The sequence below is a fragment of the Macrosteles quadrilineatus genome, unplaced genomic scaffold, assembly GCF_028750875.1.
Source record: "Macrosteles quadrilineatus isolate MER2022 unplaced genomic scaffold, UCM_ALF_1.0 Scaffold_33__1_contigs__length_1397503, whole genome shotgun sequence".
NCBI classification, from domain to species: Eukaryota; Metazoa; Arthropoda; class Insecta; order Hemiptera; family Cicadellidae; genus Macrosteles; species Macrosteles quadrilineatus.
This window is the reverse complement of record NW_026542626.1, coordinates 1088960-1112022: the sequence shown is the minus strand read 5'-3', so window position 1 is coordinate 1112022 and position 23063 is coordinate 1088960. Positions and strand designations below refer to the sequence as shown.

General features: G+C 37.9%; 4 protein-coding genes across 4 annotated transcripts; 1 reads left to right on the top strand and 3 right to left on the bottom strand.

Moving 5' to 3' along the window:
• The first annotated feature begins 4296 nt into the window (after window positions 1-4296).
• On the top strand, window positions 4297-7854 carry LOC129005799 (thiamine transporter 1-like). Its single transcript, XM_054434806.1, has 3 exons — window positions 4297-5071; window positions 5297-5373; window positions 7765-7854. Exons 1-3 carry the CDS (start codon window positions 4297-4299, stop codon window positions 7852-7854), a joined length of 942 nt encoding a protein of 313 aa, XP_054290781.1.
• A 7063-nt stretch (window positions 7855-14917) lies between these two features.
• LOC129005798 (ATP-dependent DNA helicase pif1-like) lies at window positions 14918-15325 on the bottom strand. The gene has a single exon (XM_054434805.1). It carries the CDS (start codon window positions 15323-15325, stop codon window positions 14918-14920), a length of 408 nt encoding a protein of 135 aa, XP_054290780.1.
• Window positions 15326-15456: 131 nt separating this feature from the next.
• LOC129005796 (ATP-dependent DNA helicase PIF1-like) lies at window positions 15457-17106 on the bottom strand. Its single transcript, XM_054434804.1, has one exon. It carries the CDS (start codon window positions 17104-17106, stop codon window positions 15457-15459), a length of 1650 nt encoding a protein of 549 aa, XP_054290779.1.
• Window positions 17107-17268: 162 nt separating this feature from the next.
• LOC129005795 (uncharacterized) lies at window positions 17269-19197 on the bottom strand. Its single transcript, XM_054434803.1, has one exon. The coding sequence runs from the start codon at window positions 19195-19197 to the stop codon at window positions 17269-17271; it is 1929 nt and encodes a 642-aa protein (XP_054290778.1).
• Between the last annotated feature and the right edge of the window lie 3866 nt (window positions 19198-23063).

Here is a 23063-nt window from a genome sequence, read left to right as displayed (position 1 = left end):
ATTAAGAATAAGATATAATTGTAAACGTTGGCATGTTTAAACCTATTAATAGTTTATGGTATTTTAAACTGAATTTTTAATAATTTAACTATGCACATACCTGATTAATTGAGAGTAGAAGTCTGGGAGATGAAAGTGGTTAAAGAGTAAGGCTGGAGGTTGAGCGAAGGCCGGAGGTTGAGCGAAGGCTGGAGGTTGAGCAAAGGCTGGAGGTTGAGCGAAGGTCGGAGGTTGAGCGAATTTACACACGCAGATTCCTGAAACCATAACAGTAAATTAGTAAGCTGTAATCAGTAATATATAATAGTTTAGTTTATATTCAAACCAACTTAGATGGTTCAAACCTTTATTAAGCTTAAATTAATTAAGCTCAAGTATTGAATTTGAAATGCAGCAAAAATAAAATAGATATTTATATTGCAGGGATGGTGAGATACAAAAATTATTGTTATTAAGATATTTTGGCTCACTAGTTATGTTACATGGAAGTCAATTGTAAAACTAAAGCTGGTAACTATTGTATTTTATCAGGGTTACAGTTTATAACACAATATACAAGTTAAATAAAAAAATTAATATGTGTGTTAAAATCCAATAAGCATATAATTTTAATGGCATTATAGTTTTGATATTAAATTAATATAAGTGTTAAAATGTGTGTGCCAAAAAACAGAAACATAATGGAATAGTTAACAAACAAAAATTAAGTTTACGTAAAAATAATTACTTGAACATTACAAACTTACTTAAAGTTTTACGGTGTAGAGCGTATGGACGTAGTGGAGTAGCGCTGAGCAACAAGATGGTGTAGGATGGTAGATGGTGTACTAAGCCGGAACTAAGCAGCAAGATGTTCAAACTGGAATCAATCAATATTATTAGATCACTATTACTTTGCATTTAAAAATATAAGTTTATTACTAACTAAGAAAATAAAGAAGCTAATCATGTTTCACATATTTAAACTCTGTGTTTACTAAGTTACAAAAATAATGAAACAAATGTTATTCCATAGTAAAAACACATATTAGCATTTTAGAAATATTCATTTAATAATTTAAAAGAATTTTCAGTACAAAACTATCCTACACTAAAACGTTTAGTAAACAACTTAGCTAACCTAACAAACCAATATTGTGCTTTTGCAAAGTTAGTTTAAGAATTATTTTTCAATAAGCAATCAAACAATAATTAATATCAAACAACTAGTAAACACTTGGCAAATTAAGTTATTCTTACAGAATAAAATTAAAAAAGTTTGATTAAAAATTAACCAACTTTTCAAATGTTATTTTGACTTTAAGTTATAAAATAATTAAACCAACATTAAAGTTTTAAGTTAAAAAATATGTTAAAGTATTTTAGTTTAACAATAAGTCTTAATAAACTTACATGGTTTGGAGCTTGAAGGCGTAGTGAGGGTTGACGAACTGGAGCAACTGAGTGTTCAAGCTGAATGCTCCATCGTTTTAGCCATTATTTATAGTAACACTCGTGCGTCACTAAATGATTGCTTATGTGATCAGAGTACAAATTACATCAGCAAAAGGCTGATGTGAGCAGAGTACAAGTTGCATCAGAAAAGCTGATGTGGGCAGAGTACAAGTTGCATCAACATAGTCACTGAAGTAATATAGTTAAATACGCAGAAAATAAACAAAAATAATTTGGAAAAAGTATTAAGGTACTATGATATAGTAGGAAACATTTGAAACAAAACTCAAACAAATTAACTAATTTTTAAAACAAAAATATTGAAGAAAAGATTTAGAAAAATTCTGAAACAGTTATCCGGCTGGCAGAATGTAGTAGGAATATAGTTACAATAATATCGAACTGTATAAATCGATTTTCGAAATTAATATCGATATATCAAATCGAACTAAATATCGATATATCGAATCGAACTAAATACCGATATATCGAAGTTAACAGATGTTTTTACTGTTTTGGGTATCAGGGCAACAGAATGCTGTAGCAATCTTTAGCTATCAGCGGCGCGCTGACCTCCAGGTCACCATGTTTGATTACCAATCACTCATTAGCGCATTTGCGAACTTCTGTAATTCCGTGGAAAATTTTATTGCACAGTGGACTGTTAACACCACGTGCGTCCTTTACAACATGCTCGTGATTATCACTCATTTGCGTCAGCCGAAATTGTGATAGATTGGGTACATTACTTGTTGTGTCTGTTCAATCAAGTTGTGGTTTTGTGTTAGCTTCAGTGAGCATCTCCTTTCACTTACTTGGTGAGTAAAACACAATTTAAGAATTAGAATCATTTTGAAACTTAAATATTTTTTGAAACTTTAACTTTTTTGAAACTTATACTTAAATTTAATTTTGTTTTTACCAATAAATTCTTTAATCGCTTATATCTTGGAAACGGTAAGAGATAGAGCAAAAATAAGAAAATTTTTAAGAAATTCCATAAAGAAGGTTTTCATATATGAGCCATATACTGATATAACTTCCATTCCTCTGGGACGTGTTTAGGCTGGACTTAACTATTGACCTTTGCCCAATGCTTAATATATACGTTATTATTTGACCTATCGAGTTGAAATTTGGTATGTAGGACGGTTAGAGCCTCTAGTTTGTTTTAGTGCAAACAAAATTCGGAATGGTTGATAAGCTTGCACACTACACACGATCATGTGAATTTTTTAAAGTTGCCTTGCGTTTGGTTATTTACTAACCGATTTATATGAAATTTTGTACATATGTTAAGGACATAAAATACAGTTGACTCGCATGCAAGGATTTGAAAAAAAATCATAAATGTAGGACTTGGGCTTAACTATTTACCTTCACCTTACAATTAATATCTCCATAACCATTTGAGATATAGAGTTGAAATTTGGTATGTAGGATAGTTGCAGTCTCTAGTTAGGATAAATGTAAAAAAAATCTGCAACGCTACACTACTTAAACCTCATCAGCGGAGCTCTTGCCTCCCAGCTTCAACCAGCACTCGCCTTTTGAAACAAAAAGCTCGGTTCCAGAAGAGACAGTGTTTTTCCAAAAATCAAGTTCCAGAACAGACATTTACTCTCTACTACTTAATGTGAAGTTATGGGGATCATTTGAAAGGGAATTTTAAGCAAAGAAGAATGCCGCAAACCGCACTTTAAAAGGACCATCCGTTAAAAAATGACAGTTGTTTAAAGATTTAAAAAAGTGTTTTAATTTAAAGAAATTGGCTAATTTTGAAAATCTTTGAACATCTGCCATTTTGCGCAGGATCAACCTTTTGAATGCGGTTTGCAGGATTGTTTTCAGTTGAAGTAGACCTTTAAAATGATGTACAACTCAACATAGGCTGTCATTAAAGATTTTCTTCTGACCCCCGACGGGCCGTCCCCCAAAGGTGATGTCCGACCACCATGTACACAGAAAAGTAGCTTACAATTTCAAGTAACGGTATACCAAAAATGTGGTTGTGATATAGTTTGTCGTTTAAAAGTTATAAAGTCGTCCTAAGACTTAACGGTCACCCTGTATATAAGCCTTCGCAAATACAGTATCTGACAGTTTCAAGCCAAAACAAATCCTTCGAAATTAAATGTAACCTGGGTCGTGATGGTCCATATGTTAAATCCAATGATTAAACTAAAAAATGATTTATAGATCTATGAGGCATAGCCCTAATGTAGGCCTATAATTGAAAGTTACCTTCCACAATGGTTAAAAGTATTTAATGTACTACCTCAACCTCCCAATTTAACACTTTATTCGTGTTGACATTTTCATTATAAAGGTACTTTTGTCCTTTCCGTGAAACACTGGAAATAAGGACATTAATGCGTTACTAACAGACATACACACAAAAATTCAGAACTTTATTAGGGAATTTGCTACGCTTTAAGACTAACAAAGTACTTGTAAAATTATTAATAGTATCTGAAATATTTGTCAATGTCATCAAATTTCATCATAACAATGTATATTTGCTTGGACCGATGATGACCCGAAATGACGGCTTACTAAATGAAATGAATTGGTAATTTATAGTAAATATTACCAAAATAGGCCATGAACTATTGATACATAAACAACGTAAAGCGTTTAAACAATTAATGATGGTTTGCTGAATAAATGTTTTACTAAAATGCGTTATCTTTTTCTTGGCATAGGCCTAAAAGATAGATGGCTTTGGCGCTTCTATCCTTGTAAAAGGCTTCAGTTCCTGAGACAACCGATATTTAGCGCTTCACTTTCTAAACCTACATACCGAGGAGTTATCTTCTAGACCTCCATAGACCTTCGTTGGATTTACAACCTATTATCAATATGGATGAATGGGTGAAATTAACCATTTTTCTGTGTGTCTACGGGTTCATGAAAGAGATTGGGCCAGATGACCCGTTCATTCTGCATCACTTGGACAACCGAGAGCAAAATGAAGCCAGAATTTGGGAAGTCTTGACCCAGCTGATCCTGACAACCATGCTGTTTTTCTGTGCAGATTATTTCAGATACAAACCATTCATTGTGATTGGAGCTCTCTTTGGATTGGCGGCCCAGATCATAAACTTGGTATCAGAAGACACATTTGCTTTGATGGGTAGGCAATGCCTGTATGGAGCAGCTAAGGCGGCGGAAGTGGCTTATTTCAGCTACATCTATGCCAAGGTGCCAAAAATTAACTACACAAAGGTGACAAGCTTTTGCCAGGCGGCCGCCGTGGCAGGAGGCATATTCTCTGCTCTAGTCTCATTATGGCCACTTCCCGGTTTATGGAGCAACTACGTGACGATCATTGTGTTGGCGTTCGCTGTTTGTTGGCTGGTTTTGCTGCCCAACGCTGAAACGACCCTCTATTTTCATAGAGCTAGGATCGTCAGCTTAGGTGGCCAGGCTGAAAACATCCAAGCTGGTCCAGCTCCAAAGCCGTCCATCACAGTCGTACAGCAGCTGCTATGGGAAGACTTCAAGGCCGCTTACTACAATCCCTATACACTAGGGTTTTGTGTGTATGTGGTTATGATGACTGCAGCATTTAGCCAGATGGTTATATGCGTGCAGTTGCTTGGAGTATTCCTTCATGGGTCACCTGTTGCCACTGGTATTCCACAAATACTTAATATTATTTGCGGCTTTGTATCATCATTATTAATGGGTTATTTTGGCTTGAAATTCAAGTCCAAAAAAAAAAATTATATCCTGTTAGGATCGTGTGGCTTACTACAGTGTTGTACCTTATTGCTTTGTGCGGGAACTGGGAGTTGGCTAGTGGTGTGCTTTACGTATATATTCTGTGGAATATTACATAATGTCACCCAAATAATAGCCAACTCCGAAATAGCATCCAGAATTAACCCTGACAGTTATGGGCTAGTTATTAGCCTAAACAACACCCTGAGTCTTGTTATCCAAGTTATGATTACAACCATGGCGGGGATTAAAACTTTTGTGAGCCCATTTACGCAGTTGACCTGCATTGGAATCACAGAAATCTGTTCAGGGATCATGTACATAACTGGTCTGTGGATAATGAAAAAGTTCAATGTCCCTTTGAATTTGGATAATGAAGACTCTGAAGCCCAGGCTAGAAACAGCTTACCAATGGCTGAGGTCGAGGCAGCTGTACCTCAAGAGGGTGAGACTGATTGGTTGAGCAGATACTGCTGGTTTTTATAAAACGAACTTGCGAGACTTCACTTCAGATAAGGCGTTTCACCGCTGAGTAATACATGAGGGAATGGCCATAAAAAGGGCTACTGAGACACCTGAAGAACAGTCAAGGAGAAGAAAAACCAAAATATGTGTTGTAATAAAACGTGAGCAATGAGCTCTTAGGCCTACCCAGAAATTAGCTTATTTTCAAAAGATCGTTTTATATTAAATATGAGAAATAGTTCAATTTTATAATGATTTACTCGCCTTTGGCTCGCCCCAGGCCCCCTAGCTGTTAGTCGTCATTAGTAGAATAGTAGTATAGTTGTAACAAAGCGGGTAACAAAGCAGTCATTGAAACAGTCTATATTGAGTTATATGAAAACAATTTCACGAATATATTTGAGGAGGCTGGCAAGTTAATTTTCAGCTCAAACTTAAAAAATCCATTATAAAACATTAATTTTAAAGTTACGGTAAGAGAGTACGTTAGTTAAGTATATTTACAACTGAGTATTTGGTCAAACGAAGTGATAATATAATTTAGCATTGAATAGCAAAAATCGATATTGAAGTAATAATTATTTCACAATATATATTAGAGTAGATTGACAAGTTAATAAGTTGATAATTGTAGAGTATTATATGAAGTAAATAGATAACAGTAGATATTCATGTATATATTTATGAAAATAGATCAAGTAATGTTTGTTTCCCTGTCGGTTAGCCATAAACTTTATGGCATATCCAGTTCCGCCACGAGGAGGCCAGGAAACGTCGGAACCATATTTACAATTTATTCACAAATGTACAAGTTAGTAAACTTTACTAACTACTTAAAGGAAATATATACAACAACTAAACTAACTACTAATAAACGGTATCAGCATTCTGACACATACTTTCTCCCATAAGTTTGTCAACAACCTTTATCATGTGTAAGCGGTGAGAGTAAATATACGGAAATAGGATTTGTACAATTTTGTTCAGAACTTAAAGGAATATAACATGTAAAATTTTTATCAAAATCGTTCGGGCCATTTTTGGGAAAATCCGATTTTTCTGTTATTTAATGGAGGTTTTATGGGAAAATGACATATATTACAATAACGTTTGAACCGTAATTTTTACAGAAATGGGATTTGTACAGTTTTGTTCAGAAATTAAAGGAATATAACATGCTAAATTAAGATCAAAATTGTTCGGGCCATTTTTGGGAAAATCCGATTTTTCTGTTATTTAATGGGGGTTTTTATGGGAAAATGACATAATTTACATTAACTTTTGAACCGTAATTTTTTCAGAAATGGGATTTGTACCATTTTGTTCAGAATATAAAGGACTATGAAATACTAAATTTTTATCAAAATCGTTCGGGCCATTTTTGGGAAAATCCTATTTTCCGTTTTTTATGGGGTTTTATGGGAAAATCCCTATTAAAAATAAAAAATTTTTAAAAAGTAAAAAAACTATCAAAATTGTAAGGACTATAACATACTATGTTGAATTAAAACCGTATATTTTCCTAAAATCCTATTTTCGTTATTTTATGGGATTTTTATGGGAAAATAACATATTTGACCATAACTTTTGAACCGTAATTTTTACAGATATGGGATTTGTACCTTTCTGTTCAGAATTTAAAGGGCTACAACATACTAAATTTTTATCAAAATCGTTCGGGCCATTTTTGGAAAAATCCTATTTTTCCGGTTTTTATGGGTTTTTATGGGAAAATCCCCATTAAAACGCCTGGAGATACCATAGATTAGAACCTACATACCAAATTTCATCGAAATCGGACCACAGGTGTAGTCTCTAGCTCTGTACACATCCAGACACACAGACACACACACGCATACGGGGTTTTACCGAATACTCGCAAACACCTAATTGTGGCATCTTTCAACCTGCGGCCACCAGTGGATGAAGGAAGGTGGTAGAAACATGTCTGCATCGATATTTTTAATGAACACTCCATTTTAACATCTAACATTCCAGTTTTTAAATTGTGGCACCATGCCACAAATCGGTATATATCAACAGTGTGTGGACAGGATGCCACTAATGCGTTGTAGTGCTTGAGCGGTGTGTGCGCCCCTCCTACTTCTCGCGTGCGCTGTTGCCAGTTCTCCGTTCTAGTTCCTTCATTCCGTTCTGTATTCATGTGGCTATGCACTAGCCACTATAGCTCATTGCCCGCGCTCCTCACGTCGTCTTTTATTAGTGTAAGGATTTTATATGAATTTTTTTTCAAAGCTCCAATATTTTTTACAATTATTGGATTTAAAGTCAATGGACCAAATGAAATGTCGTGAGGATTACATAAAACTACATGCTATTTTGTTGATATTTTATCGTCACATTGTATGTATGGTTTACGAACTGAGATACTTGGAATAAAGACCTTAATGTGCTGGGTAAATTATCAGTTTCATGGGAATATACAAGAAATCTATTCTATCTATATATTAATTACGTAAGCCGATTCTTTGCATCAAAATTGTGGGCGACTGGGAAGTCGTAGAACGACGTGAGAGGGCTCAAATTAAAGGTCTTTATCCCGTGACGGCGGGAAAAATAGTGAAATTCCCAAAATCTTAACACAAAATTAGATATAACGTACAATGTTCTCCATAAGAATAGCATTAGAAGGCATTTACTGCTGATTTTTGTTTACTTCAATCCAGCTGATCGTTATTTTATCATTAGCAAGTAAGCTTACATTTGGATTACTCATTTGCCAGTCAATTCTGCAATGTAATGTATACTATATAAAACCAACTATATAAAGGGATAACGTTACCTTTAATAATCAAGACTTTTTAGTTATGTCAAAGTTGAAATAAATTGTTGTCAAGATTTAAGAAACGATTCAAGATTAAAAGAAGATCTTCTTTGTTTTTATTTCAAAACATATGTAAAAGATTTATTCCAATTTTTTTTTTTATTTACTAACATTTATATTTGAGATTTATTGTAGTGTTTAATCAATATTTTGTATGAAGAGGAATAACCTCAACGGTTACTCTTAGAAAACAATTTGGGAATAGAGATGAAGTAGGTTCGTACAGGTATTTAAACGAACCAAAAATATTTATGTCATGATTAGTTTCGATAACTGGGTAATGGAACCCTAACTAGCCGCAAAATAGTTAGTAATTAGACGTTGACTAGGCCCTTTTTTGGTAGAATATGTAAATCAATCGCACCTTTAGGAGGATTAACACAACATATACTTACACTAGGCTAATAGTGGTATTTTAATGTTGATCACAAACAAATTTAGGTCCAAGTTCTGTCAATGGGATGCCTTTACTTAAGAATATAATAATTTTGTTAAACCTTTACAAAATGAGCATAGACTTAGAAATAATAACTGGGTAGGGTATCTCAACACACCATTTTTTGCCTTTTCTTATTTGACGAAGACAATTTCCAATACTGTATTTCAATCGGGGAAGCCTTGTTATCAGCATAAACCAAAAAACCAAAGCTACCTTAATAAACCAATATTTATTCATAAACATGTTTGCTGCCTTTAGCAGTTAAACCTCTGGAATCATTCAGATTCTTTATTGAACATAACGTTATCAACAAAAGCAAACAAAGACAAACAACAAACTGTTTTGTTTTTTTGCACAAAAGATATGTTGTAGTGGGATATCTAGGCCTATCCTGACATATAGATAATTTGATTCTGAGTTTGTTTAAATATTCCAACAATAATTCCTTTTCCGTTTAAGCTTTTTAGGGACTATGTCCCTACAAGCCACTAGTTTACATTAAAATACGCAATAAGTATGACTCCGTTTTTTCTGTGTGCATATAATTAATTCATGGTAATGTAAAAGTATGCGTAACGAATTTTTCACCTCACTATGATGTTTTTAGCTGTTTTACATACATTTAGCTGGTTTATATTGGTGCCTGAAAGTTACGTTTTACTGGCCATGCCAGCTGTCATCGTCATATGGGGACCGAGCAGGGGTTTACATCCCTAGGGCCGCAAAATCACTTGTTCGCCTATTTACTTAAAACATTAATGTATATTAAATGCACAAGCTGTATCCATGGCATTGCAATAGACTTGTTTTTGTCACAGCTGCCTAGACAACTATTTATTGTTATTTTTGATTTTGCTGATTCCTCAAAATATTTCACATAAATAAGAGGGACGTTATATTGCAAAACATACTTGGGTGAAAAATAGCGTTCGTACCACGAGCCAAAATGGGTTTGCAGCTCTCGATCGTTTCACGTTCTCGAATTCGTCTCAAACTAAAAACCCGATCTCGAGTCGGCAAAACCTCACTTTCGGCCCTAGGTACGAAATATACTATTTTTGTACGTTGGATTTAGAGACCCAAACTTGGTAGGGGTGTCCAAAGAAACGTCTTGGTCTGTAGATGAGTTAGGTATCAAAAGAAAGACTAATCAAAATCCCTTAGGACTCTGCCCCAGAAGCCTTTAAAGATCCCTCCACAGAGCTGTTTACATTTTGGCCATGTGAATAATACTTTTTAATGAAACAGCTGATCATTTTTAAATTGTATTTCAAACAACACACTTTTATTGGGAGTTACTGAATTCTACCAAATAAGTATTTGCAATGTTATTTTCAGATTTTAAAATTGATTTTCTTCTTTATCATGTCATGTTTTGCAATATAACGTCCCATTACGAAATCAGTGGAAAGTCCTTTTATCACAGCAATTCTTAAATTATTTCTTATTGAACTATCTCACTTGCACGGGTTGGTGTCTGCCTTTTCACCACTTTTGCCTATATTTTATCATATTATACTACACATATCAAATATTTATGTAGAAATATCTGCTCTTATCGTGTCTAATAAAATCCAAACATAGAAACTTTGTCTAAAATGGTACCCACCTTGACAAATTATTTGCACCTGCCTATATTACGGACTTTAGCGCACTGGTTTGGTAACATTATTGAAAATAACACGACATTTTGGCTGTAAAAAATGGTACAAAGAGAAAATACTATTTAAGCAGCTACTGTCAATGCGGAGCGAGCGAAGCTCTTTGGGGTCAACTTCAATGCAACAAATAGAGAAACATCACTCAATAACGGCTGAACGCATTTCAGCCAAACTTAACAAAATTACTTAGACTAATAGTGAGATGGTTTTTAAACAAACAAATTTCAATTAGATAATGCTAATGCAATTTAAATCGAACTTAAAATTTCCAATATTTAACAAGGAGTGGAGGGATACGGACCTGTGACTACTTTCCTCGGAACCTATTTGTGTTGCCGGCTGATTAGAAACAGCCAATGTTAGAAATCAGGATTTCGAACAGTCTTGCTGTTAATCTGCTGGACAATAGTCAGTGCATTGCCAGATTAAAAAGTGTTGTGCATGTGCTGGACCTAAGCTACAGATTTCTGTAAATATTTAAATGATTGTTCCAATTTTTGGCAAGGTTTGTTGATGAACAGGTGCTTGTTTAATGTTTCCTGACATTGTTTTGATATATGTTTTACTTATTGTCCTCATATTTGTACCGATTGTAAAATAAATTCTGATAAAAAAATAAGCGATATATCTAACCGCATCGAAATCGATATTTAATCCGATAATACCTCACAGGTTATATTATGTTGAATTACATCGACGGTGCAGTAAGTTATTACTCTTAAAACGCAGATTGAACACTGATCTAATTTAGGCATGTGGTAGGTGGTAGGTGAAGGTAGGTCGGGGTTTATGAGTATTCGTGACTACATTAAGTGTTTTAAAGTAAGGTTGGATTAGGGAGGTAAAGTGTAGGTTATAGATAGGTGATCGGGTTGTTTATTTGTGTTGCACCATATAATTTTTATCTTTTGGAATATTTGGTTAAACGGGTAAACGATTTGAAAAATGCTTGCGTTATGGTCTTAACAAGCCATCTACAGTATTCTAGCATTGACTTGATATAAAGTCAATGATTCTAGCAAATTACTACATAAATCCAAATGAAAAGAACATTTTTGGATTTGGACCTTTGACCATAGCAAAACTAACATATAATTTATGAAATGTGAAAAGTTGTATAGCATTAAATATTATTCTGTAATATTAATAATTGTTCGGCAAATCCTCATTTTAATGGCTCGGTTGAAAATGGAATCTGTATTTTGTGAAACAGTAATTTGGTAACAATCCAGTAATTTCAAAAGTTGATAACAGTAGCCTATCCTATTTAAATACTGTTATTTGATTGCCAAGCCACGGACTATACATACGTCCAGTTACAACCGTAATAAGTAAATAATTAATTACCTGGGCTAATAGAAGTACACTTTTATCCACGGTATGGATAATTGGCTAGGCCTGTCCAGAAGTAGGCTACGAATTTCTAATCATATTATCTACATTGTATATTTAAGACATGTCTTCCCTTCTTATTGTTATTCTGTTTTCACTTAAATCAGCTGAATGCGATGTTTACTTATTACTTATGTTTAGGCCTACATTTCAGCCATCTTATTTTGTTGTTCAATAAGTAAGTCTTTTGAATTTTTTACATTTTTACACATTAAAATATATAATTGATAATTCAGTTCATTTTAGTCTTTTAAAGGTGTTTTACATTTGAGTCTTACATTAAAATAGCCCTAAGCTTTTCGTAGGCCTATGTTTTATCTCTGACTATCAATACAACTTACAGACATTCCATCCCCATGTTAAATTTGTAGCAAGCCTTTTTCATCAAAATCTTCTGTATCCAATGGCCATTATTAAGAACAATATTAAAATGCTGTCTCTAAATCGTCCTAATAATGGTAGAAGACGTACATTCTAGTTACATTACAATAATATCCTCCATCATATCAAGAATACTTGGTATTAACAATCATAAATTATTTCCAGCAAAGAAAGCTGAGCTTAACCGATTGCAAGGGTTGAAATGAAGACCAATGTTTATGTTGCACAGTTGAATTTAAATGTCAAATTTTCCCTCCTGTTGTTATACTTTAATACTAGTTTTTTTTAATAATTACGTTTTTTTTATACTTCAATACTTTAACCGATTGTAAGGGTGAAAAATGAAGCCCAATGTTTTTGTTGTGGGCTACAGTTAAATTTGGATGTTAATATCAGATTCCAACTACTGTAATATTTTCCTGGTCAAAACTACCATAATGCACTTCTGGAAGAGGTATCTGAATAACAAGATGTAGTAAAACAAATTTGAATTATTATAATTTTAACCAATAAAACCAGCATTAGTACATCTATTGAGTTTTTACATTTAGTTACTTATACAAATATCAAATCACGTTTTTTCCGCTCAACTGGTTTTCACCTCTCTGAAAGCAACCCTAGTAATAATATGTATTTTAATTTAAGTACCGTACTTTAATTGTTGAAAATTGTTGTTGTTGTTGTTGTTGTTGTTTGTTGTTGTTGAATTGTTGTTAATTGTTGGTTAATTGTTGTTGTTGTGTTTAATTGTTGTTTAATTGTTGAATTGAAGTACCGTACATTCGGTTATATGTTTACCTCATATAACATTTGAACATGGATTGAAACATTAGATGTCTTTGGAATACTCTGAGAGTGAGAAGCAAAACATAACTTTCAGCAATGTTGCATCGAAATTTACCTCTTTCTTGCCTATTAAATCAAAATTCTAAATTAACATCAGAAAATAAATTGCTTTTATATAAAACCATTCTAAAACCAGTGTGGACGTACGGTATCCAACTGTGGGGGACATCCAGTGAATCCAATTTGAACATCATCCAAAGATTCCAATCTAAAGTTCTTAGACACATTCTTCAGGCACCATGGTTCGTTAACAACGAAGTGCTCCATAGAGACAGTCGAACCCCAACGATCAAAGAAGAAATTTCAAGCTTAAGTGCCAAATACTTAAAGAAATTAGAGTACCATACCAACTACCTCGCTTTGAATTTGTTGAACAACAGCAACTGTATATAGATTGAAAAGATGCCATGTTTTGGACCTAAGTAGTCGTTTTTAGAGATTTATGGACTTTAAACTTTGTGCCAATATGCAAAGTTTGTTTGTTAGCTTTATTGTTGGATAAGGACTAACTACTGTGTTTAAATTTTATCACATTTGCTTATTGTTCTATTTTTTTAACAGATTGTAAATTAAATAAAATGATAAAAAAATAATAATAATAATAATAAATAATAATAATTACCGCTACTGAGTGATTTAGAAATGTAATTGTAAAATTTTTGTCAACATGACTAGAATGTTAATAAAACAGATGTCAGCACGAAATAGTTTGTAAGATAAAAAATTGCAGCATAGGACAACTTATATAGTGTTCTAACCTAAAACATTGTTATTGTTTCAATGTAAAAATTCAATTGATATACAAAGTAACTACGTTACCAATTTATGTTTGTAAACAAAAATACATTTTTTAATGGTTGCATAAAAACAATTTAAATAATTAGTTACAATACAAATTATTTTTAATGTAAAACTTTGTTCACCACTTGGAGCAAAAGTATATTATTTATGGTACTTAAATTGTTTTATTGTACGTGGCAGTACAGTATTATTAGTTTATTAGTTGCTTGTTGCACTGTTCTACACACTGCTCAAGCGCTACAACTCATTAAGTGGCATCCTGTACACACACTGTTGATATATACTGAATTGTGGCATGGTGCCACTATTTAGAGTGTAAGCTGGCGCGAGAATTGGCAACGTAGCATTAGGAAAGTTATAGTTCCGGCGGACGGCGCGAGGCGCGCTAGCTACCTGTATGGTTTCGTGTTCCACAATTCGGCGTGTACCTGCGCTACTTAAACTCCCATCAACGAGTTCAAAAATACTCAATTGTGGCATGTGATGTTTAAACGACGTAATAATGCTGGAAAACCTCAAAAATGATCGAATTAGCTGTGGCACCCTGAAAAAGGTGCCACAATTTTTGAAGGTGCCACAGTACGGCCGTGTGCCTGTGAAGGATGCCACTATTCGGTGAATACAGACACACACACACACACACACACACACACACACACACAGACATCACTTCGAAAACCACTCTTTTGGGTCCAGGGGGGCCCAAAACGAATATATCCACACAAAACTCAAACTCGAAAATTTTGACGAAAACAATACTTTCTCCATATACTATGGTATAGGGGGAGAAAGTAAAAAAAGAAAAAAATATACAAAAACGGGGACTTTTGGTAAGGCCCCCTATGTACAACTGCCGGTGTTGTCAAGTCACGACGGGGAGTTTTGATGAAGCAGATCCCCTAGCCTACTGCTGGTGTCAAGTCCGGTTTAGAGAAGGAGATCGCCATACACGATGTTCCTCGCGTATGCGATTCCATCTCGGACACGTTCGGGATGTACCAGAACGACAATATGGTCAGGATGTCTGACTCTACTTAGCAAGACGTACAGTTGCCCGTGCGTGAAGCAATCGGTCCGTAAATCAACACAGACTGAATCTATTGTCTGACCTTGGCTCTTGTGTCCGGTCATGCAATAGGCCAACATCAGTGGGAACTGACGTCGACGAACACGTAACGGCGAACCCTCGACAAACGCAAAAGTAAAGGTAATCCGGGGAATTCCGATAGGTTTCGTCTGTCCGGGAAGTCTCACTGTAATCAGGCGGTTGGTGATGCCGATTACGATGACTTTAGTGCCGTTGACGAGTCCTTCAGCGATGTTGAGGTTCCTCATAATGAGGCAAACAGAGCCGATCTTCAGCCGCAGAACATGGTCTGGTACGCCCTTGCCAGTAGCCGTGTTCAGGAGTTGAACGTCGACATCCAGGCCATCGTCGTTCTCTCTGTCAACTGTGTCGGCGCTCCTCAGCTCGTACAGATGACCGTCAAGGGGAACTGACGTCGACGAACACGTAACGGCGAACCCTCGACAAACGCAAAAGTAAAGGTAATCCGGGGAATTCCGATAGGTTGCGTCTGTCCGGGAAGTCTCACTGTAATCAGGCGGTTGGTGATGCCGATTACGATGACTTTAGTGCCGTTGACGAGTCCTTCAGCGATGTTGAGGTTCCTCATAATGAGGCAAACAGAGCCGATCTTCAGCCGCAGAACATGGTCTGGTACGCCCTTGCCAGTAGCCGTGTTCAGGAGTTGAACGTCGAGATCCAGGCCATCGTCGTTCTCTCTGTCAACTGTGTCGGCGCTCCTCAGCTCGTACAGATGACCGTCAAGGGAGTTCAAGATGTGGTCGTTGATCTCCTTGACGTTCACTATCAGATTCGAGAGGATTGCGCGTCGCGAACACATATCAGAGTCGAGTAGGACGTTTGCGGGAAAGACGGAATCGACCAAATCAGTCAAAGACGTCACTTGTCTAATCCCGAGCAGCGGAATTAGACTTTGTTCGTTCCGTCCCTCCAAGAAAGTGGTCGAACTGACAGTTCCGTTGCCTACCCTAAGAAGGAATTCGGAATAGGCTGTGGAACTACTAGTCCGATGAGCTGTTGTCAGGGCAAAAATTTTAAAATGCTGCCACAGATGGGAAGCCCGAAGTGAGACACAAACAATGTCAGTTGGAGTACGAGCGTTTACAACGACAGGCGCGATCTGGCGAAAGTCGCCACAACAGAGGAATATTTTACCACCGAATAGCTCACTGGAACGCATGAGGTCTCGCAGGGATCTGTCAAGAACCTCGAAAACGAACCGATGTGCCATCGGGGCATCATCAAAGACAATGAGCCTTGCGGCCCTGATGCGCTCTGCTCGCTGGGAGCCGTTGGTGATGTTCCAAAAGCCGGTGCCGTCACCGAAGTCGAGTGGCAACCGGAACATGCTGTGAGCTGTAGTTCCACCAGGCATGTTACCCGCGGCGATCCCAGAGCTAGCGACTGCGAGTGCAACCTGACGACAACCTCTCACGTATGCGAGAATGACACGAATCAGAGTGGTCTTCCCATAGCCTCCCGGACCGTCAAGAAAAATGATTTTCGACGACGTTCCGCTGGCAGGGGCATTGAGAACGGAGGTAACGTACTCAAATACGCGGTTTTGATCTTCAGAGAGCTTTGGCACCCACTCCTCAACAAACACTCTCTGTTGATTTTCACCGTGTAAGAGCAGTTCTCTGCCCAACTCCGTCGTGTCATCGTGTACATCGGGGAGGCCGTGATCTGCGACGCAAGAACCTTGCCGACGAAGACTCCGATCAATATCGATGAGACCTAGCTTGTAGGCCAGTTCAACATCGAGAGGATTACGCTCTATGTGGTCCTCGCAGATGGAATCACGGAAAGCATCCCACAGGAGAGCTGCAGGAGCCCCCATGTTGCAGAGGATCACAAAGAAAGAACGAAGTCTCGGGCCGGTCATAAAAGTGGCGGCCTCTCGCAGTGCGTAGTGGTACTCCTGCTCGTCTTGCACCAAGCCAAGATGCCGCGCGACCCCTTGAAAAGTGCGGCAGTTTGGTCCACCGCGGGACAGGAGGTCGGCATAACCATGGCAAGATACAGTCATAAGCAGGATACGCAGGTAATACTGTTCTGTCCTGCTCGGAGAGACCCAAAACAGTCTGCACACCTTCTCGCCACGCTGTCGGGCAGTGATAAAATGGACGCCATCGGGGTGCTCGTATATCTCCGCAGTTTTTGGGCGCTTGACATGAACCACAAACGTTTCCTAGAACCCCTGATAAGTCAGGTCGTCAAACAGTGAAATACGAGGCCGGTCAAAGTAGATGGTGAGTTTTGAGCTGTTCCTAGCGGCTGCCTCTGCCAGTTGGCCAGGTCTAAACAGGACGGACTGCTTGCCCTCCAGATGGACGGGAAGACATTCAACAGCCGGCTCAGATTCTGATACTGGAAAGTTTAATAAACGCCAGCACGCGTCACTGGCACCCACCATTCTCTTCGTCACGTAATGCTGTACCTCATCATCTTGCTTACTGAAGGGAGTAACTGTGACGTTCTGGAGAGATCCTCCCTTCATAAGATATTTGAAGAGGTACTTAATCACGCGGCGAGTAGACGCCAGCTCCAAATTGATGTGGGCCTCGTATTTCAACATCAGTGCGGGATTATAAGGCACAACCCAACCGTCATGTACGATAATGTTCTTATTGCGTGATACAATTGTCCCCCGATTGGTATAATCTCGCTTGTACTGGACGAATCCCCTCTCGTCGACGTGGGTGGTTTCACAGCAGGGCTTGGGGAAGTATTTGGTGCAGTAACCCTTTGCAGAGTCCCAACAGAGAAAGTCAGTCCTATGATCATTACCACATGGACCGTGGATCATGTGTTTGAGGACCAACTTCCTCAGTCGGCCTCCGGCCTCTTCTTCCGAGGGAATATCCGCTAAAAACTCTGCAAGCAGTGCCCATCGCAATGTTACGGCGCTCTTCGCCATTTGTGGAGGGTCACTGCGAGTACCTCCACAAGGGCAAGCTTTCTTGTTTTCCCCCCAAGTCGCGTTGTACGTAAACGTCAAAAAGAAAGTGGGGGAACCCAGGCGCGATACGATTGCCATAGCGTCTTCGTATTTTACTTTCATGTACCTGGGCCCCCCGGTGAACGAACTTGGGAGGTAGACTTTTCCTGCCTGCACCCCACCCTCGCCTTGGACGGTTTCATCACGAGCGATGTCGTTCAAGACCTGCTGTGCATTCCGAATCTCGTCAACCGGCCCCACCCGCAAGGCACTATCGGTGTTCTTCAGCTGCGTAAACTTAATATAACGCAGTTTCTGCTCCTCGTACCTCGCGAACATCTCAACCTGCCAAGCTTGTGAGAGACGGCCTAGGTGAGAGAAGCGAGGTTCAGAAAGTAGGAGGCACCGCGAGTACTTAAATTGAGTCAGTTTGGCACCCTTGTTATCAAGGCGACCAACGTGCCATCCCACAGTGCCTTGCGGGTAGAGTAGGGGATATTGGAAAGGTTCCATTAGGGGGTGTAAAAGATCAATAAATGTAGGTCTATCGGAACCGGATTTCCATATTGTCAGTCTCCGGGGCTCAGTGTCGTTTTCATCATTGCTGAGCACGGCGTGCACTTCGACGCCTGTTTGCCGATCACCGAGAACAGGGCCATGGGTAGACCTGCTTGTTACTTCAAAATCCAAGTGAGCTGTTACGGAAGGCTCGTTGCTCAATCGACGGTAATGCTCAATGTAAGGATTTTCCCTAGACAGGAAATCAGCAATACCGTCGATGATCTCGGCATCAAGCGATCTACCCATCGCAATGTTACGGCGCTCTTCGCCATCGTCAATATACAGGCGGGACCGATTCACAAACTGAACGTTCCCAGAACGAGTGGTGAACTTTTGTCCTGGGGCGTCCAGATTGTAGACCTGGTGGTACATTCTTCCCTCGATCTTGAAAAAAGAAAGACCACTGGGATGACGATACCCGCCTGACACTTCGAGCGCGCAGAAAGCAAACAGGTCGTTGTACGCACGGGCTCTTTCCAGGAAGAGACGGTCAGAATAAAAGCGTTCTTGCAAAGGAGGAAGGTCGAGAACGTTGAACGCTCCTTCCCCGCAGCACCATTGCTTTCTATTCTTCTCCTCCTCGAAGAGCCGTGCTTGGCAATGATCTGAAAACGTCATCAACCCAGAGACTGACTTTTTTTTAATTTGTATGGTTGTATTTCATTGAGTGGCTCCCCATTCCAAACAGACATGGGGCCATTTGTGACTACGGACCGAGCAAGTGATGCGGGCATAAAGCGAAGTTCAGACATTTTCGGATTTTTCAGGCGAAAAACCTGAACTCTCTCAGCAGAAGCACCGGGATTACGCAGGTCGTATTGCTGAACAGCCTTTCGGTGCACCTCAGGGTGGGTTTGAGTGTAACGTTGACTGTCATCCCGGAGTTTGTCAGCGTGCGTCTCCCTATACTTCTTCTTCGCCGCATCCACTTGCTCTTCTCGGGTCGTGTCTAAAAGCTTTGGACGACCACGCTTTATTGTTTTTGGTCTACCAGAACATTTGGTTTTCTGAACAACTGTCTCAGAGGCAGATTCTGATAACTGAGTTAAGTCATTGTCCGAACAGTCGACCGTGTGGACAGTTTGAGTTTCGTTGACGAAAAACTTTATTTTTGTGACGGAGTACTGCCCACCGACGAACGCAGAATTCACCAAAATGAGGGAAGCTAGAGAAGGAAAACTATTACAGACGAACACCCTAGCCTTATTTCTCGCCTCATCAATGTCTCGACGACGGTTTTCGTTTACCGCGTGGGAATCAAAGAGGTACAGCCGCCCTTGGAAACGCCAAAAAGCGACTGTCACCAACTGTCCCGTAAACAAAAAACCGCTATCAACGGAGTCACCGGGCATAGCTGCTTCCAAAACCGAAGACAAGGAAGTTGTCACCTCATCTAGGCCATCGTTTCGTAACGGATACAACCCGTCCCAAACACAAGAAATTTCTTCGATGGTTACACGATGGTGTGCAACCACGAAGTGCCTGGCAAGGTCCCCAGGGAACAGATACCGGTTAGTGATGCTGTGCTCACGGCGAGATAGTGTATACAAGCTATCGCCCGCCATGAGTATAGCGTCAATAGCGTTGGTACTGAATCCGCCGCAGAATGCTTGCCATGCGAGGGCACAGGTTGCATTTGCCATGCATTGAGCGTTGTTGCTCTCGGTAAATCTGGGATCTCCCTGGTGGAACGACCCAGACGCAACGCAAGAGAATTCCATGCTTACAGAAAATTGCAGCAAAATCGCCAAAATAACAAGTCCAATAAATAGGAAGAAGTGACAGTGAAACTTAATCATGGGTAGCCAAATCCATTAGCAAAAATTAGAGCGAGAACCAAATGACTATACAGCGTTACTGACCTACGCGTTTTGGGAGTCAAGTAGTAAAGTTACGAAAAAACGTGTAAAGGGTGAAATGTAAAGTAAACTAAGGAGAGTACAAAACATTAATAATATTTGAAGAAAAAAATTTTTATGTACGAAAAATAATCAAAAACCGGTAAAAAAAATTGAAGAAAATTTACCAAAATTTGAAAGTAGGGCGTTTTCTTTAGGTGAATGAGTGTGATTTTCTAAAAACGCATAATAGTGTCTTGTAGGACATTTAATTCCTGTTCATGAAGATTCTTTCAAATTTTTGCTAGCTATTACCGTTTTTGAGATATAGTCGTTTTTAAAAACCGTGTTTTGTCGTTTTTATACGTCTACCATTTTGGATTTTTTTGGGGGTTAAAATTTAAAAAAGGCATTTTTGCAAATTCCACCATAAACGGATGATCCCATACTACAATACTAAAAAAATTTAAAGTCTTTAGAACGTTTCTAAACTAATCAGATGAGCATACCAAAGTATTAAAATGTCATAGCTATTCTCCATAAGAATAACATGGGGCTGGTAAAAGCGGTAAAAAACAATCAAATTTTCACATTAAAATTAAGTTTTTGGGGGTCAAGGAGTAAAGTTACGAAAAAACATGTAGAGGGTGAAATGTAAAGTAAACTAAGGAGAATACGAAACATTAATAATATTTGCAAAAAATAATTATTAAGGTACGAAAACATAGCGAAAACCGATACAAATTTTAAAGAAATTTACAAAATTTTGAAAGTAGGGCGTTTTTTGAAGCTTAAGGAGTGCGATTTCCGGAAAACGCTTGAGGAGGTTTTGTATAAAATTTAATTCCTGTTCCTGGATATACTTTCAAATCTTTTCTAGCTCTTACCGTTTTCGAGCTATATCCCTTTGAAAAAAACGTGTTTTGTCGTTTGCAGAGGTCCGCCATTTTGGATTTTTGGGGGGGTTAAAATTGGAAAATGGGACTTTTGCGAAATTCACCGTCAATGTAAGATCCCATAGTAAAATACTACGCAAATTTGAAGTCTCTAGCACGTTTCTAAACCGTTCAGATGGGCACACCAAAGTCGGCCATTTTTAATGTTATTCCCCATAAGAATAACATGGGGGGGAATTCAAAATTTCGGGGGGGGGGGGTTAAAACTTGAAAATGCGACTTTTTGGAATTTTATGGGTGGTTTGGGCACTAGACCTACAAAACACCGAAAATTTCAAGTCTCTAGCTCATCTAGAAGTGGTCTAGAATTTGTATCCCCAGTCAGTTAGAAATAGTTTATGTACACGAAAAATAAACTTAAAACTCACTTCTTGTTATAAAAAGGCAAAAACAAAACGATCTTTTATGGCCTAATGAGGGTTGAATTTGATTTGTAGTGAAATATGAAAGGTTATGATAGCGGTGAGCGTATTGCTGCATGAAAAGTGACTTAATGTCGAGAGGAGTAGTAGCGGACTGTGCCGCGGCCGAGCATCGTACGATGGAAAAGTACAAAGGTCGGGAAATTTCATTCTTATCGGCCGGACATGGGTTAAAAGATAAACGGTGAAACCAAAGCTCAGGGCAATGGAAAGTATGCGTTGAAAATAAAAATAATATGCTATACTAAATGAAATTGATATCTAACACTACCATTTTGCAATCAAGAAAGAAAAAGCAAAAAATGTACAGTTAAGACATCAATTAAATTGAATACGCCTGTAATAATAAATAAGGTGCAACACCAAAGATAACTGATTTGTAAAGTACGGTGATGTGTTGGTACTTAAAAATGATTCTTGCTGCTACCAACAGTACCTACCAACGGTTCTAAGGAATAAAACCGGTACCAAAAACCAACGTTCACAGTTGAGAACTATAGTACAGCCGACCAATTATATGAGTTAATCAAGTCCCGAGGTTATTCATCTCTTGGTTTTGGATTTTCTCGTAAAACGTTTTAAAACGGCAATCAAAGTTATTTCCCATTAATTGCTTTATTTGTAAACAATTTTTAATGTAAAATTATCGGTGTCAGTTTGAAAAAAAAAAACAATCTCATACAAAAAACTTTTTGTTATTTAATAGATTATGTACCTATTCTCTAAACAATGATTGGTAAAGGCAATCTATTAACATTAGAAGATTATGTGACAAAAATCACACAACGTTGGGTTTTTGGACGTTTGTAATAATATTTCTTAAGTAGGTAGCAAGTCCCGAGGTTATTGATCTCTTGGTTTTGGATTTTCTCGTAAAACGTTTTAAAACGGCAATCAAAGTTATTTCCCATTAATTGCTTTATTTGTAAACAACTTTTAATGTAAAATTATCGGTGTCAGTTTGGAAAAAAAAACAATCTCATACAAAAAACTTTTTGTTATTTAATAGATTACGTACCTATTCTCTAAACAATGATTGGTAAAGGCAATCTATTAACATTAGAAGATTATGTGACAAAAATCACACAACGTTGGGTTTTTGGACGTTTGTAATTATATTTCTTAAGAAGGTAGGCCGTGTATTCTAGGGAAAAGTACCGGTATCAAGGATCATCGTCGAAAAGGTTGTTATGAATAATTGGGTAGGCGTACGTACCCAAGAGATGGGCTATGGGCCTATAGGCTGTATGGTCCAGCGATTGCATCAC

Bases quoted from the DNA above. Each gene is read 5' to 3' on its own strand.
- LOC129005799 (XM_054434806.1), top strand. From the start codon at position 4,297: ATGGATGAATGGGTGAAATTAACCATTTTTCTGTGTGTCTACGGGTTC. The intron at 5,072-5,296 runs GTATTCCACAAA...CCCAAATAATAG, and splicing joins TGGGTCACCTGTTGCCACTG to CCAACTCCGAAATAGCATCC. The intron at 5,374-7,764 runs GTTATCCAAGTT...TCTCCGTTCTAG, and splicing joins TAAACAACACCCTGAGTCTT to TTCCTTCATTCCGTTCTGTA.
- LOC129005798 (XM_054434805.1), bottom strand. From the start codon at position 15,325: ATGAGGAACCTCAACATCGCTGAAGGACTCGTCAACGGCACTAAAGTC.
- LOC129005796 (XM_054434804.1), bottom strand. From the start codon at position 17,106: ATGACTGTATCTTGCCATGGTTATGCCGACCTCCTGTCCCGCGGTGGA.
- LOC129005795 (XM_054434803.1), bottom strand. From the start codon at position 19,197: ATGACGTTTTCAGATCATTGCCAAGCACGGCTCTTCGAGGAGGAGAAG.